We start from the raw sequence: 16020 nt of genomic DNA, 5'->3' as shown, positions 1-16020 counted from the left end.
TATCTTGAACCGTCCACAAACAGGGTAAAATCTGGATCTGGTATTGGATTTTCATGCACAGTTGGTAAGTGCACTGTCTCCATTTTCATCTGTTCAAAACAGTCATGAGGTGTTTCTGGGTCATAATCATTCACTATGACCAGATCTTGAAATTCCTTTTCCAGGAAATGGCGTGGCCATGCTTCCAGAAGGTCAGTTGTTGGGTATTTGGCAATACCATTTTCCTGTAGCTGTGTTTCATCCATGGTGGCCCATAACTTTGCCATGGGCCCAAGATCATTCCATGACCTTGTTTTCAACTTGGTAACAGGAATATGTGGGATAGCAGTATCCCAATGACGGTACAGGTAATTGAGTTCTGGAGGTAATTGGACCAGAACCATGCTATTGCCTTCAGAGTCACAATAGAAATCTTGAGCAGTGAGCTTCACATCAATCCAGTGGTAGAGCTCATCTTCGTAGCAAGGTTCAGGAGTAATGTTCGGCTTGTACCACATGGTACAGAAGGCGTAATCCGGGCCTTCACAAAGAGGTGTCCCATCTTCGTAAAATGTTAAATGTGGATGCATGATTTTCTTGATACATCCACAGAGCAGGTAGATGTAGGTCTCATCCGTGATAAATCCATAGTAGATACCCCCCTCAGGGAGTGGAAGAAGAGTGGATGGATTAAGGACTTGACATCTTTGTATGGAAATGTTGTCAGGCAGAAGAAGATGACATTGTAGGCGCAGGTGTCTGGCTGGAGACACGTGCTTGAGCTGGACTTGGTTGATGATGGCAGAAATGTCATGAGGGGCCAAGACAACCAGAGGGTGGCCAAGGACTAGGTCTGCAGTTCTTTCAATGAGTTCTCTTGCAGCAAAAACAGCCCGGAGGCAGGAAGGAGTCCCTCTGGCCACAATGTCCAGTTGACATGAGAAATATCCAATAGGCCTCTGGCGGCCTCTTAAGTCATTAGTTTGGGTAAGAACTCCTGTAGCATGGCCTTGTCTTTCAGAGACAAATAATTTGAAAGGTTTGGTATAGTCTGGTAGGCCCAAGGCAGGAGCAGAAGCAATTGCACATTTAAGAGATTTGAAGTTATCCAGAGCTTCATTGGTCAGGCAGAATGGGTCTGACTTGAGTGCATCATAGAGAGGTTGCATAAGCAGAGAGGCTTCTGGGATCCATGCTCTGCAGTAGGAAATGAGGCCTAAGAAGGCATGAAGAGATTTTGAAGTCCTTGGAGGTGGGATATCCAGTACTGCTCTTACCCGGTCCCGAGTAAGATGTCTGGTACCTTGAGATAGGCAATGTCCAAGGAAAATTACTGAAGGTTGGCAGAATTGCAGCTTGAGAAGTGAAGCTTTGCATCCTTGTTCTGCCAAATAGCAAAGGAGACTAATTGAACACTTTTCAGTAGTGGGTATATCATCTCCACAGAGTAGTAAATCATCCACATACTGGAGCAAAACAACTTCTGGGTGTTCAGCTTGCCATGGGTCAAGGATGGTGCTCATGGCTCTTGCAAATTGACTTGGAGAATTTTGTGCCCCTTGGGGCATGACAGTCCAGGTATACTGTTGCATTTCATGAGTGAAAGCAAACAGATATTGACAGGATGGGTCCAGTGGAACACTGAAAAAGGCATTAGCCAGGTCAATGACTGTGAAATACTTTGCAGATGGTGGGACTCCAGAGAGCAGAGTGTGAGGATTTGGTACAAGAGGGGTGTCCAGGACAGTAGCTTCATTGACGGCACGGAGATCCTGAACCATCCTGTACTTCTCTGGCTCACCTTTTGGAGTTTTCTTTTTCACAGGAAATAATGGAGTATTACATTCTGATTTACATTTCACTAGAGCACCCTTCTCCAAGAGTGCTTTGATTTGGATAGAAATGGCTGCAGCCTGTGCTGGTTTTAAAGGATATTGTGGTTTTCTTGGTAACTTAGCTCCTGGAATAAGCTTTACCACCACAGGTGGGACATTTAGGTGACCTATGTCCTCTGGGCCTGAGGACCATAATTTAGCAGGCACCTGAGTTTTTAACACTTCTGGGAAATTGGACCTCGGTTCTGCTGCTTCCCCACGGGGTCCTTCTAAATGCAGCATCAGAGGTAGGGAGCACAAGGCTGAGGTGTCTGATTCAGATAGAGGTGTAGACATTTCTACTTGTCCATCTGGAGTGAAGGTGATAGATGCCTGCAGGCGTGAGAGAACATCAGCGCCTAACAGGTTAATTGGGCATGTGGAGGATACCACAAAGCGAGCAAGCAGGCTAGAGCCAACTCGTAGTGGAGTTGTTAAAGGGCTGTGTCTTGGCTGGCCATCCACTCCAACACAAGAGACATCAATATTTGACAGAAAAGATGGGTCTGGCAGGTCTTGTTCTCGCAGAACACTACAGGCTGCACCTGTGTCAACAAGAAATGTGGTTGGTTGGCCCTCAATGGGTAAAGTCACTGTAGCAAGTGGCCCCCCCTTATCCCCTGCAGACACTGCCATGACAGGGGTTACAGACACAGGCTTGCCAATTTCCTAATCATCGGGTTCTTCAACTATTGGAACCGCTGTCTCGGCCTTGGGGGCAGAGGCAGGCCTGGACGGCTTTCTTGGCTCTCTTTTAGGTTCTAGGCAATCATTTTTAAAATGTCCTTTAGCCTTGCAATTAAAGCAATAACCATCCTCTGGTCTGGTGCCCTTGGGAACAGGGGTGGTGCGGGACACCATGAGAGGAACGGAACTGGGCCTTCTGGGGGGTCTGGGCAGACTCTAGACCCCTAGCAACCAAGAGTAAAGTATCCAGAGGAACAACCTTATATTCAGGGCGTGCAGCAATGATTCCCTTACGTATGGAATCTTTAACACCTTGGACAAATGCACCAGACAGCATTTGTGAATGGATCTTGTCAGTAAGATCGAACCCCAAATCCGTAAACATTTGATACAATCTTGCATGAAACCTTTCCACTGATTCTCCTTTATCTTGTATAACATCAGTAAGGCCAGCAGCCTGATCTGCAAGTTTGTCCTTAGCCCATTCTCTTAATTGGTTGCAAAAAGTAACTCCGGAGGGGTAATCAACATCACTGGTGAGCAGATCTGTACTGAGGTGGCGGGTCATGCTGGGCCAGTATGCATCCCCTGCTTTAATAGCACAAATGCTCAGTAAATCACGCCATGCGGCGGAATAAGTCTTTTGAGCTTGAACTATCCCTCGATAAAAAGGCATAGGCTGCTTTTCTGGGTCAGGGAGTGATTTCATTAAAGCACTAGCTTGAGTGGGGTTAAAGGCAACATACTTAGGAGGGGCCCGTTCTCCCCGACCCTTGTGTCCAAAGGGATCATCGATAGAACGATGAGCTGAGGCTCCCGCAGCTTCTAATGAGTCCTGGGATACCCTGTCATCCTCTTCCTCATCTATTTCTACGATTTGGGCCCTCCTGCGTGAGGGGCCCGCTTGAGGTGTCAGGACCGGGGGGTGAGAGGGAGTCCCAGATGCAGGGGTGGCTTGCGGGTCATAATCTTGGGATAAGTAGTCACCGGGAAGTACTGGCATCAGGGGTGCTGAATGACTGGGGGCCGCCATATTGGGGGCGTGAAAGGAAGCTGCATTGGGGTTAAGGGAAGAAGTGGCGGCCATGTTGGATGTGGGCACATCCGGGGTAGACTGTGCCGCACTGGGCATGACCGGAACCTGGGGAGTGGCTTGGGGAAGGGGGTATGGATAATTTGGATAGGGCAGGGCCATGGGATACAGGAAAGGGTATGGCCAGGCTGGGGAGGGCAGGAGAGTTGGGTGGGGATTTGGGAAGGAGGTGGGATATTGGGCCGGGGTGGAGGCGGTTACGGGAGAAGACGGAGAGGGATTGGTAGGGGTGGGTGCAGAAGGAGGAGCCGGAGCAAGGGAGGAGGGGGTAGTTAGCTGGGCGGATGCAGAAGGGAGGGTAGGGTTATCAACAGAGAGAGAGTGTAGAGAAGAAATGGCAGATGAAATGTTAGGATTAGGTACAGAAGGTAGTGTAGGGATGGATGAGGATGATGGGAATGTTAGAGACGGGGAAGGGGAAAAGAAAGATCCATCAGAATTCAGGACCGGGCAGACAGGGGAGGTGATGGGATGGGCATCGGGAGGATTGGGAGTGGGGAACATAGTCAGCTGGCTATCACCTATTGCTGACTGAACCTTGGGAATAGACATCCCCTGGGCGCCATTTTGGGGCGCTGGCTGAGGAAATACCCCAGCAACACAATTATTATGATACACAAACAATTTCACACCTTTGTGATTTATTTCTTCCTCAACCCAACCTTCCTGCTGAATAGCCTTCGCTACTCTGTACCATGCTTCAGCAGTCTTTAATAAATCGTTATCTGTGAGCTTGCCTTTCTTCTCTGTCAGTAATCTACGCCAACTTTCTGGTTGTAATCTACCACATGAAGGCACAGCAATTTTACACACTTTAGCAATTCTTTCAATACCTTTAACCATTTCCTCTCCCTCTCTGTCTTCAACTAAATCACATGCGAGCCAGCCCCTACCGGGCTTACTCAATTCTTGCCCCATATTCCCCCTCCCCCTACACCAGCGTCCTAGATATAGGGAAAGAAAAGGAAAAAGGAACAAGAACGTCTACAATGCTCGACTGCCACTCGAGGATAGGGTGGGTCCCCCTCAAGTGCGTCTTCCCAAAACGTAGACTAGTCACTGAATCCGCCTACCCGGGGTGGTAGACACGGATTGGAGCGAGGTGAGAAGTGTGTGACCAATCACTTCTCTATCAAGAGAAATAGGAGTGGATAGAGTAATAATACAGGAAGTGTAGAGAAGGTAAAAAAAAGTAAGGAGAAATCCTTAGAGACAGACACAGGAGTTTGAATGACTCCTAATTAAACAAACAAGACAACAATACAATTGAAATACAGTGCATGCATTACAGTTCAAATAAAATCAACAGTAATTCCTTTCCTTTACTCGTGTGCTTACTCCAAAGTCACCTCCCTCAACCTCGTAGTGTCCCCGCTCGGAGAACGACTTCCTCAAGTCTCACTACCAACGGCCACTGAAAACAACTGACACCGGTCCGAGATCCGTAAGCCTCCCTCGTTACAGCAGTCCACTAAGAGTGGCCACCTCTATCCTCACCCTCGTAGTGCCCCTATGAAACCCACTCATAAGTCCCACTACCCCGTGGTGATGAAGACAGCAATGCCTGCCCGAATCCACACACCACAAATAACAATTGGAATGACTCCAGCTCAGCGCTCAAAGCTGGAGGGTACCACCTCTCTGCAAGCAGAGTTATGTGCACAATGAGGCTAGCTAGGCTATCAAAGTGACACCAGAAGGATCCCCAGGAAACTATGAGTCTACACAATCTCCACAGATCCAACACACCTCTTTTTCCATACAGCCACAGCCACGAGGCTCCTAAAAGAGTTAAACAGGCAAAGAAGACCCCCAGGAAAACTTCCACAGGTCAACCCCCCTTTTTCCCTACAGCCACGTGGCTCCTAAAAGGAGTAAAACAGGCAACAGGACTCCAGGCAAATCCCCCCTTTATCCCAAAAGGGGTAAACTAGCAAACAGGCGAACAGAGGACCCCAGGCAAAACCCCCGCAGGTCCACCCCCCTTTATCCCAAAAAGGGGAAAACAGGCAAACAAAGGACCCCAGGCAAAACCCCCGCAGGTCCAACCCCCTTTATCCCAAAAAGGCAAACAATTCAAACACACCCAGGCAACAGATAGACTAAATGCAGGTAAACAAGTGAGTAACGAGACTCCGGGCAAGATATTACCTGTCTTTGATGTCCTCCCGGGAAGCAGTCACAGACACGTGGACGGGTCAATCAAAGGGGCCGGAACATACCGGTGGCTCTGCAGTAGTCTCTACCGTGTACCTGGAGGTGATCAATCTCCTTTCCTTCCCCCCGGATTCCTCCGTCCAACAGCGTCTTCCTTAGGACGGCTCACCGGCCAGACATAGCCCGGAGCCCCACGTTGGGCGCCAAAGTTGTTATGGTACTTTTTAGCAGTAAACCAAAATGTTTAAATGTCTATCTGTTCCTGTCCAAATTAAGAAAATTGAATTGCGTATATACGCTGAAGTAATTCAGTCTGACACACGGAGTTCAGGTTAAAATAACTTCGAGAAAATGTATTGGCAAGTGAAGAAAAGCGGGCGCGCAGGCCCTTTTAAGAGGCATTTTGCGTCATCATTGATTATCAGGATATCAGTAAATACACATCATTAATTGGATTAATTGTTAAGTGTCTGGATTAGTGTCCACCTATCAATATAATTAATTGGCTCAAAAACTAAGTGGTTAGCTATGTGTCCACCCACCGAGAGGTGGTATTGTTTGGACACGGGTGGGGACAAGGGGCTCAAGCGCCATTTCCCTTAGCATGAGGTTTACTCGGTGGAAAGGGGGGCTTCAGCGTCATTTTACACGGTCAGTGATGTCAGGTCTGTGGTCAGGTGCAAGGTCTCTTATGAATAGAACATTTCATTACTACAGTGTTCTCATGGCCTTCAATTTATACTATGTTGCGAGTTAGGGGAAATTCAGCAGTTCCTGAGTTAGTCATGTCTTTATAGAAAATACAGTCTTTGTCCATTGTGTTAGATGTGCTGGGAAATTCTGTCATGTAATGTAGTTTTAAAATGAAGAAGTCAGGTTATGAGGACAAAATGGAGGATTTGTCACAGTATGAAGTTAAAATGGAGTTAGTGCAATAATTCAATACAAGTTCAATAAAGATTTTTAATAATTCTACATCAGGTTGGCCCATCTCAGAGCCTTCTCAATGAGTAAGGTGATAATAAATCCCACCTTTGCCCTATCCGTAGGATAGGAGCGAGGTTGCAATTCAAAGTGGATACTAATTTGGTTTAAAAAACCACGACACTTCTCAGGGGCACCACCATAACGTACTGGTGGGGTAATGCGAGAAGAAGCACCTACAGTGGCTACCTCTAGGCCTGAACTTACAGGAGAGATAGGGGTAGTACGTAACTCCTCTGGTGGATTATTGGCACGAGATAATAACGCCTGTAGCGCTAGCGCCATCTGATCCATTCTGTGATCCATGGCTTCAAACCTAGGATCAGGAGAACCAAGCTGACTGTTTGTACTTGCAGGATCCATTGGCCCTGTCGTAATGTCAGGATCGGGACAGGGATCCAACACGCAGAGTACAAACAGTAGCCAGATATGTATACCGGACCTTAGAATGGCCGGACTAACGTAAGTAGTACAGTAGAGAATGGTCAAAGGCAAGCCGAGGTCGAGGGTAACAGAAGACAGGTAAGCGAGAGACAAGCCGAATCAAGGGTAACAGAGATAAGCAGAGTAGAGCAAACAAGCCGGGTCAAAACCAAAAGGGATAACTAGAAAACACGAGCACTGAGTGACTAGAACAAGCTAGAACCACGACAGGGCAATGAGCTAACGAAAGAAGCACTGTTAAATGCCCTGTTCAGATAAGTAGACACACCTCCAACGAGTCCTGATTGGTCCTGAACCAATTGAGTGACAGGTCGTTCCGGTTTGACGTCCTGACGTCGATTTCCGGGCGTCATGCTATAAAAGGGAGTCACTCCCTCGCGGCCGGCTTTGCATGACCGGATGGACCGCGAGGAAGAGGGAAAACAGGCCGTCCGGATGGATGAATGACTAAGTCTCTACCTCTCTCGGAGGTAGAGACCTCAGGTACCCTGACACATTGAGAGTGGAGCAAATATTTGAAAATCCTCTGTCACTTTCTAATTATCCTTAAACAGGCTGTAGTGAGATGAATTGTTTGAAACCAATATTTTTCTGTATTTCGGTGAGAAATACTGTAAGTGGTAGTTTTATGAAAGTGCTCTCTGTGTTCCTTGAAAAATGTGAAGGTAGCTGTGTGAAAACTCTATCAGTTGCAGGGTATCCCAGACAGTATAATGTTCGTGTGACGTATATTTACTTCCACGTGTTCAACGTATCCCTGAACAGGCAGTAGGATGGAAATGTTCTATTAATTTTCCTGCATTCTGGATAGGCAGTGTCGTGGGCAGCTCTGTTAAAGCATTCTGCCAATTTCTATGTATACAATTTAGTTTGAGTGCCAGCTATATGGGCACCTATGTGAAAGGGCTCTATTACTTTGTGCGAGTTCTAGGGAGGCAGTGCACCTATGTGAAAGAGCTCTATTAGTTTGTACGAGTTTTAGGCAGGCAATACACAGGGCACCTATGTGAAAGGGCTCTATTAGTTTGTTAGTATTCCAGACAGGCAGGGCACCTATGTAAAAATGGTCTATTAGTTTTTGTGTATTCCAGACAGGCAGTATTCGCGACACCTATGTGAAAGAGCTCTATTAGTTTGTACGAGTTTAAGGCAGGCAGTACACAGGGCACCTATGTGAAAGGGCTCTATTAGTTTGTTAGTATTCCAGACAGGCAGTGCACAGGGCACCTATGTGAAAATGGTCTATTAGTTTGTGTGTATTCCAGACAGGCAGTATTCGCGACACCTATGTGAAAGTGCTCTATGAGTTTGTTTCCCAGGCAGGCAGTGCACGGGAGACCTGTGTGAAAGTGCTCTCTCAGTTCCTGTGTGTGCCTGGTAGGTATTGTGTTGTCTGCTGCCTTGCTCTGGCCACTCAGTAGTTCCGTGTTAGTCAGTTCCGCAGTGTAGGAACACGTCTCGGGCTGTAACAGCCTGAGCAGCACAGAGTCTCCATGTCCTCCTCACCCGGCTCGGGCCCCACAGAGCCGGAGTATGATTTCCTGTTTAAAATCGTGCTGATCGGAGATGCCGGGGTGGGAAAGACCTGTGTTGTTCAGCGATTTAAATCCGGAATGTTCGTGGAGAGACAAGGGAACACAATAGGAGTAGACTTCACCATGAAGACCATAGAGATCCAGGGCAAGAGAATAAAGGTGAGTGAATTAACAGGTGTGATACAACATGCTGAGTGTGTGTGTGAGACACAAAAAGTGTAATCTGAGTGGGAAACACAGTCTGCGTGTATAACTTTGGGGGACATCCATCAATGTGTTCTGAAAAGTGTTGTTTTTTTTTTTTGTATTTTAAAAGTAGCCTGGAAAGTGTCACCTTTCAATTTATTTATTTTTTTAGTGATTTTTGTGCTTCCACAAATTATTATTATTCGTATTTATATAGCACCAACATATTCGGCAGCACTTTACAATATTATAAAATGTTACATTAACAATAGGTTGATGGACTGTATTATGTCACAGTAAGGAAATTGAGCCAATTCTGTGAATGCGAAAATGCCAGAAAACTAAGACTAGTAATAACTACAATGTGCTATGCAAAATAGCTGGCAAATAGTTATCATAAATTCACTTGCAAAAAGCAAGTGAATAATCATTTGTGAATGTGCATCCTACTGGATTTATTCGGTCTTTGATAAACCTCCTATTCCGGTGCTGTAAATTTTTTATTATTATTATTATTATTGCCATTTATATAGCGCCAACAGATTCCGTAGCGCTTTACAATATTATGAAAGGGGATTTAACTATAAATAGGACAATTACAAATAAACTTACAGGGACAATAGGTTGAAGAGGACCCTGCTCAATCGAGCTTACATTCTATAGGAGGTAGGGTGTAAAACACATTAGGACAGAGAAACGACTAGAGAGGAAAATCAGTCTAGCAGCAGCGTTCATTACGGACTGTAGGGGTGCAGTACGGCTATTGGGAAGACCAATCAGGAGAGGGTTACAATAATCCATGCAGGAAATTACTAGAGCATGGACAAGCTCCTTGGTAGTATCTGGTGCAAGAAAGGGGTGGATGCGAGCTATGTTTTAAGATGGAATCTACAGGATTTGGCAACATGCTGGATGTGTGAGGCTCAAAGGTGAGACCAGAGTCAAGTATGTGACGCCAAGACAGCGCGCTTGCAAGGATGGACTGATGTGGGTACCACAAACTTGAATGGAGAGCGAAAGAGGAGGATCAGTATTGGGAGGAGGAAAGACAAGGAGCTCAGTTTTTGAGAGATTGAGTTTCAGAAAGCGGGAGGACATCCAGTCAGAGATGGAAGAAAGGCAAGCAGTGACACGTTGCAGGACGGCAGGGGAGAGGTCCGGGGAGGAGAGATATAGCTGGGTGTCATCGGCGTACAGGTGGTAGTGGAATCCAAAAGAGGCAATAAGTTTGCCAAGAGAGGCAGTATAAAGAGAAAATGGAAGGGGACCAAGGGCGGAGCCTTGGGGGACTCCAACCAAGACAGGACGAGGGGAGGAGGTATCATTAGAAAAAGAGACACTGAATGAGCGTTGGGAGAGATAAGAGGAAAACCACGAGAGGACAGAGACCAAACGATTGAAGAGTTTGAAGAAGAAGGGCATGATCAACGGTGTCAAAGGCCGCTGAGCGGTCAAGAAGAATTAGTATGGAGTAGTGGCCTTTGGATTTAGCTGTGATTAGGTCGTTGGTAACTTTGATAAGGGCAGTCTCTGTAGAGTGGAGAGGGCGGAAGCCAGATTGAAGGGGGTCAAGGAGAGAGTTGGAATTGAGGAAATTAGACACACGGGTAAAGAAAAGTCTTTCCAGCAGCTTTGAGGAAAAAGGGAGCAGGGATATGGGACGGTAGTTAGAGGGGGTGGATGGGTTGAGGGATGTTTTTGTTTTTTTTAGTATAGGTACTACAGTGGCATGTTTAAGGTCAGCAGGGACGATGCCAGAAGAGAGCGAGCAGTTGAAGATGTGTGTTAAAGAAGGCACGAGACAAGTGGAGAGAGATCTGATAAGGTGAGATGGGACAGGATTGAGTGGGCAAGTGGTGGGGCGAGAGGAGCAAAGAAGAGCAGCCACCTCTTGGTCAGTAGACGGGGAGAATGTCTGAAGGGTAGGAAAGGCATGATCTATGTGTGGTTGAGAAACAGAAAGGCAAGGAGGGGAGAATTCTTTCCTTAGTTGTTCAATCTTGTCAGTGAAGTAACATGCAAAGTTATCAGCAGTAAGGTTAGTTTGGGGGGTGGCCACAGCAGGGCGAAGAAGAGAATTAAAGGTGTCAAAGAGACACCTGGGATTGCGGGAACATGAACTAATGAGAGAGGAAAAATAGGACTGTTTGGCAAGGGCAAGGGCTGCACTCTATGAACACAATATGAATCTATAATGGAAAAAGTCTGATTGGGTGCAAGACTTCCTCCAGGAGCGTTCAGCACAACGGGAGCATCTTTGCAGGTAGCGCGTTGATTTAGTATGCCATGGTTGGGGGCAGGTCCTCCTCGAGGTACTTGTTTGGTATTTATTGGTATTTATATAGCGCCAACTAATTCCGCAGCGCTTTACAATATTATGAAAGTGGGGGAAATTTACAGTAAATTAGACAATTACACAGTGACAATATGTAGATGAGGCCCCTGCTCAAACAAGCTTACAGTGTACATTGGCTCTGCTGCAGATATTAGTGATTTATTTGAATGCATCCAAACGAATGACCACATTTAGCTTTTGTCCATGCAGTCGGAATTTGGTAATTTTCGCTGGATTTTGTTAATTCAGCCAAAATTCGGTCTTTAGTGAAATACCCTAATAGTATGTCCTTGCAAAGTCAGCGGTGCAAATGCTGCCTTTCCTGAGAAAGGCCTAAGTCCACCTCTATTGGTTCTTACTCGAACAGACACTGGATGGACATCCTGGAGGTTGTGCAATTAACCAAGGAGACCAAACTGTGGTAGCGCAGTGACTTGTGCTGGAGGTGAAGGGAAACTTTCACCTATTTAGTTAGTAGGATACTATAGCATGTTTTTATTCCTTTGATTGCAATGTTGGCACATTGAGATAAATACGTTGGTTTTCCAGTTATCTGGGCACTGAGGATGAAAAGTGTGTGTACACTTTGCCCCAGAATGTGAGTATCTGTATTCTCTGCGCACTAACCTAAATGTAAAAACAAAAAAAACACTTTTTTTTCCCCCCAAGAATACATACACGTAATTAAATTAGTTACAACATGAATATTTTTAGCCAGTTTCCTCCGCTTTCCACACATTTTGTGTGCAGATGGAGGATCGAGATGGCTGAAGATGATAGAAGTGGGCTGCCAGGGTAAGGCCTTTAAGATTTTCTGCCCTCGCATTTGCTTCTACTTGCTGCTCTCTGTTTGATGAGAGTAAGTAAAGTGTAATCACTGCCTCCCAAGGGTACTCCTCCTCCTTCCAGGGGTACTGCGAAGGTGAAAGGGGACCCTCAGAGATTCTGCCCATTAAAAGTCCCTAAAGTGTGAGGGTCACAGCCTTCTGATGGGCCCAAATTGCAGCAAAAATTTCCCCAGAGTGTGCACAAAAGGAGATTGCTGCATAAACACTATCCTTCAGTGAGTGTTTCGAAACTAAGTTTGAAGAAGTTGTGGAAACACATGACTGTATTTAAGATTGTGCCAGAAATTGTTTATAAACACTGTATACAAGTCTCCCAATAAGGAAGAATTAAAAATACTCAACATAACTTTTTTTTTCTAAAGCAGTTTGATTTCTTTGTGACTATGTATATATTTGCACATTATTGTGAGTACACCTGGAAGATTTTGTACTACCCCCTACCCTGAACTCTAACATCTGCATGGTCCATTGTCTGGGTTTCATTCTTTTTCTTTCCGCTTAATGAGTATTTCATAAAGATAACCTCTTTATGGGGGGAGGGGAAAATATATTGTAAGGAATGCATGTTTATATTTCTTACACTATAGTATCCCGTTTAAGGTTCAAAAATAAGATGTACCGGTATTCTTTGTTATGTTGTCACCTACAGCGGACCTCATAGTGGTTGATATTGCTCCTTATTAAAGCTGGCAGAGGAGGACTATGGAAATTATTTTTTTACATATTTTTTTAACCAAGTAATGCTACTTGTCTTGTAGGGCAACTACTAAAATATAAAATATGTGCAGACAGTGGCGCTTATGTCTGTTCGAACAGAAATGTATTCAGTAGTTGTTTAGTATCCAAATAGGATTTCTCAGTTTATATACCATAAGTGCAAGTAAAGAAAAATGACTTGAAATAACTTTACTAATTGTTAAAAAGCCAATTGTTTAAAAGCTAAATCTTTGCCAAAACTGGTATTCTGTGATTATAACTTTAGTAGTTACAGACTTCTACACAACAGCATGTAAATTCGTTGAGAGTAGATCCCCAGGGTACTTTACAAAGAACATTTTTCCGCTATACGTTTTATGATCAACTATTGCTCTGCCACTGGAGGCAGTTTCCCTGGAAATGCAGTGTTTTACATTGCAGCACTAGGGGCAAAAGGGACAGTGCACCCAGACCACTTCATTGAGCTGAAGTGGCCTGGGTGCCTACAGTGTCCCTTTAAGAACAAAAGTCGTCTAAGCACCCGGTAGTCCCTCTAGTGATTGTCGGGTAGAATGCCACTAGAGAAGGAGTTAACCCTAGCAGGTAATTATAATAATTACCCTTGTAGGGTTAAGCGACATGGGACAGTGCACCCAGACTCATTGAGCTGAAGTGGCCTGGGGGCCTACAGTGTCCCTTTAAGAAACGGGCACTGGTCATTTGTATAAATGGCACTATTATGGTAGCAGTACTTCTTCATTGTATTATGACAGTATTTAGCCACCCTCAGCTGTGGCAAACATTACCTTGGTTATATCCAGTGCCCCACCCATGCACACTTTTGTACACTTGTTCCTTACACTCTGCTCCGCAGATCGCACTAAGGAGCCCATGTTGTCATGTTTTTGGGGACAGCGTTATGCAACTAATGGCTCTCATGTAATCCCATGGCTTTCTTTATGGCGACCTGTGGAACACTTTTCTAAACCCCTTAGTGACCAGACCGCTTTTCAATTTTCTTGCGGTTTTTACATTTCTGCGGTTTGTGTTTAGCTGTAATTTTCCTCTTAATCATTTACTGTACCCAGACATTATTATATACCGTTTTTCTTGCTATTAAATGGTCTTTCTAAAGATACCATTATTTTTATCACATCATATAATTTACTATAAAAAAAAAAACACTATTACTCTTGGGGTACTTTGACTCTTTTCATGCAACCATTTTACCACCAATCTGTCAAATTTTAAAAAAAAAATAATAAAAAATTGGTTATTTATTTATTTTTACACACATAGCAATTTACGAATACATGTACTGAGAACGTTCAGGGTTACTGCCAAAGAACACCCCAGTATGTGTTCAGCAACTTTTCCCGAGTAAAGTGATACGACCCATGTATGGGTGTGTTGGGTTCTCTGGGGGGCTAAAAGACCTTATTTGGAGGGTGTGCATTCCAGTTTTCCAACTTGGAATTATCACAGCTGGTCATCATGCACCCATATCCTATTTGGGACATTTTTGAAGCCGTCCAATGTAATTTACCCCCATCAAAACATATATATTTTTTAAAAGAAGACACCCTAGGGTATTTCAAATGGTGGTATTTCCATGCACTTATTATACCACCAGTTTTTGTCAAACTTTTTGGTAGTCATTTATTTATTTTTCTCACATTGTACTTGTAGACATGGATTCTCAGTTCCTGTTATGTGATACTGACAAAGAACACCCCAATATGTGTTCAGCAACATCTCGGAGTACAACAGTGCCGCCAATGTACAGGTTTTATGGGTTCTCGCAAACTTACAGGGGTCAAATGTAGGGCTTAACCCTTTTCCATGTTTGTACATTGAAATTTGCCAGATTGGTTTGCTCGGCCTATGTTGCCTTTGAGACCGTATAGCAGCCCAGAAATGAAAATTAACCCCACCACGATGTACCATTCGAAAAAGTAGACAACCCAGGGTATTCAAAATGGAGTATTTTCAGTCTTTTGTAGTAGCCACTTAGTCACAAACGCTAGCCAAAGTTAGCGTTTTTTTTTTTTTTTTATAAAAAAAATAATTTTATTTATATAGCGCCAGATTCCGTAGTGCTTTACAATATTAAATAATAAAAGTGTGTGTATTTTTTTTTCCTATATATTATAATTAAAGCATTTTATAATATATTTATACTTATAATTTCATTATTAGTGTATTTTGATATATGTGTATATATCTTAAAGTACACTTATAATGAAATTATATATGTATAATATATTTTAAAATATATTTTATATATATATATATTTTTTTTTTACTTTTTAGCAGCCTGGGGGATTGCCTGGTAGCTCCCCTGCTGGCAGCTCCATAGACTCCTCTTGTGGCATGGGATCATTGTGATCACATGGCCCTGGAGTGCCGGGGTGGCCGGAGCTGCTTCAAGGGAGTCCCCCCCTGACCGTGATGGCTACGGATCGCTGGTCTAGATAAGTCCAGGGCTCCTATTTACCATGGACGTACTAGGTAAGTCCGCGGTCCTTAACAACTGTTTTTTATTTATTTATTTTTAAAAAAAAATTTGTCTGACGTACTTAGTATGTCCGCGTTCGTTAATGGATATGTATGTATTTAGAACTGCATTCTAAATGTATTTTGATTTAAATATATATATGTATGTTAATATCAAAATACAGTTAGAACAAATTTAAACTGGTATATAATTTTTTTTTATTTTTCAATTTATTGATTTTTATTTTATACGTTATTCTAAGTGTATTTTAATATTAATAATGATTTGTGTGTATATATAAAATAAAAGTGCTTAGGTATATATATTCTAAGTACTTTTTATAAACTTGTTAATAACCTTTAAAAGTTTTTTGCAGGATTAGGGGATCCCCTGCAGGCACTGCACAAGCCGGCTATTCTGGCCATGTGATCGCGATGACCCTGCGGTCACATGGCACGGGAGGGCCGATTCGGGCAGAGTGGGTCTGCCTGAGCTCCCAGGCAAACCCCAGGATCGCGATTGCCAGCGATCAGGTAAGTGGGGTTTACTATTGGACGTACCAAGTACGTCTGAGGCTGTTAACGGACGATTGTCAGACATACCTGGTACGGCCGAGGTCAGGAAGGAATTAAAGGGACATTACATTCACCAAAAGAACTTGAAGCAGTTTTTGTGTATAGATCATATCTCTGAAATTTTACTGCT

The 16020-nt window shown here is 44.1% G+C and overlaps 1 protein-coding gene across 1 annotated transcript in view; it reads left to right on the top strand.

The window, feature by feature from the left end:
- The first annotated feature begins 8506 nt into the window (after positions 1 to 8506).
- The window catches only part of RAB43 (RAB43, member RAS oncogene family), a 96400-nt gene continuing 88886 nt past the window's right edge, over positions 8507 to 16020 (top strand). The window contains exon 1 of the mRNA XM_063426948.1: positions 8507 to 8912. Within this exon, the coding sequence (XP_063283018.1) occupies positions 8712 to 8912 (201 nt within the window). The 5' untranslated portion in view covers positions 8507 to 8711. The remainder of the gene's footprint in view (positions 8913 to 16020) is intronic.

Source organism: Pelobates fuscus, chromosome 7 (genome assembly GCF_036172605.1).
Source record: "Pelobates fuscus isolate aPelFus1 chromosome 7, aPelFus1.pri, whole genome shotgun sequence".
In the NCBI taxonomy this organism is placed as follows: domain Eukaryota; kingdom Metazoa; phylum Chordata; class Amphibia; order Anura; family Pelobatidae; genus Pelobates; species Pelobates fuscus.
The sequence above is the reverse complement of the archived record's forward strand: the minus strand, read 5'-3'. Positions and strand labels throughout refer to the sequence as shown.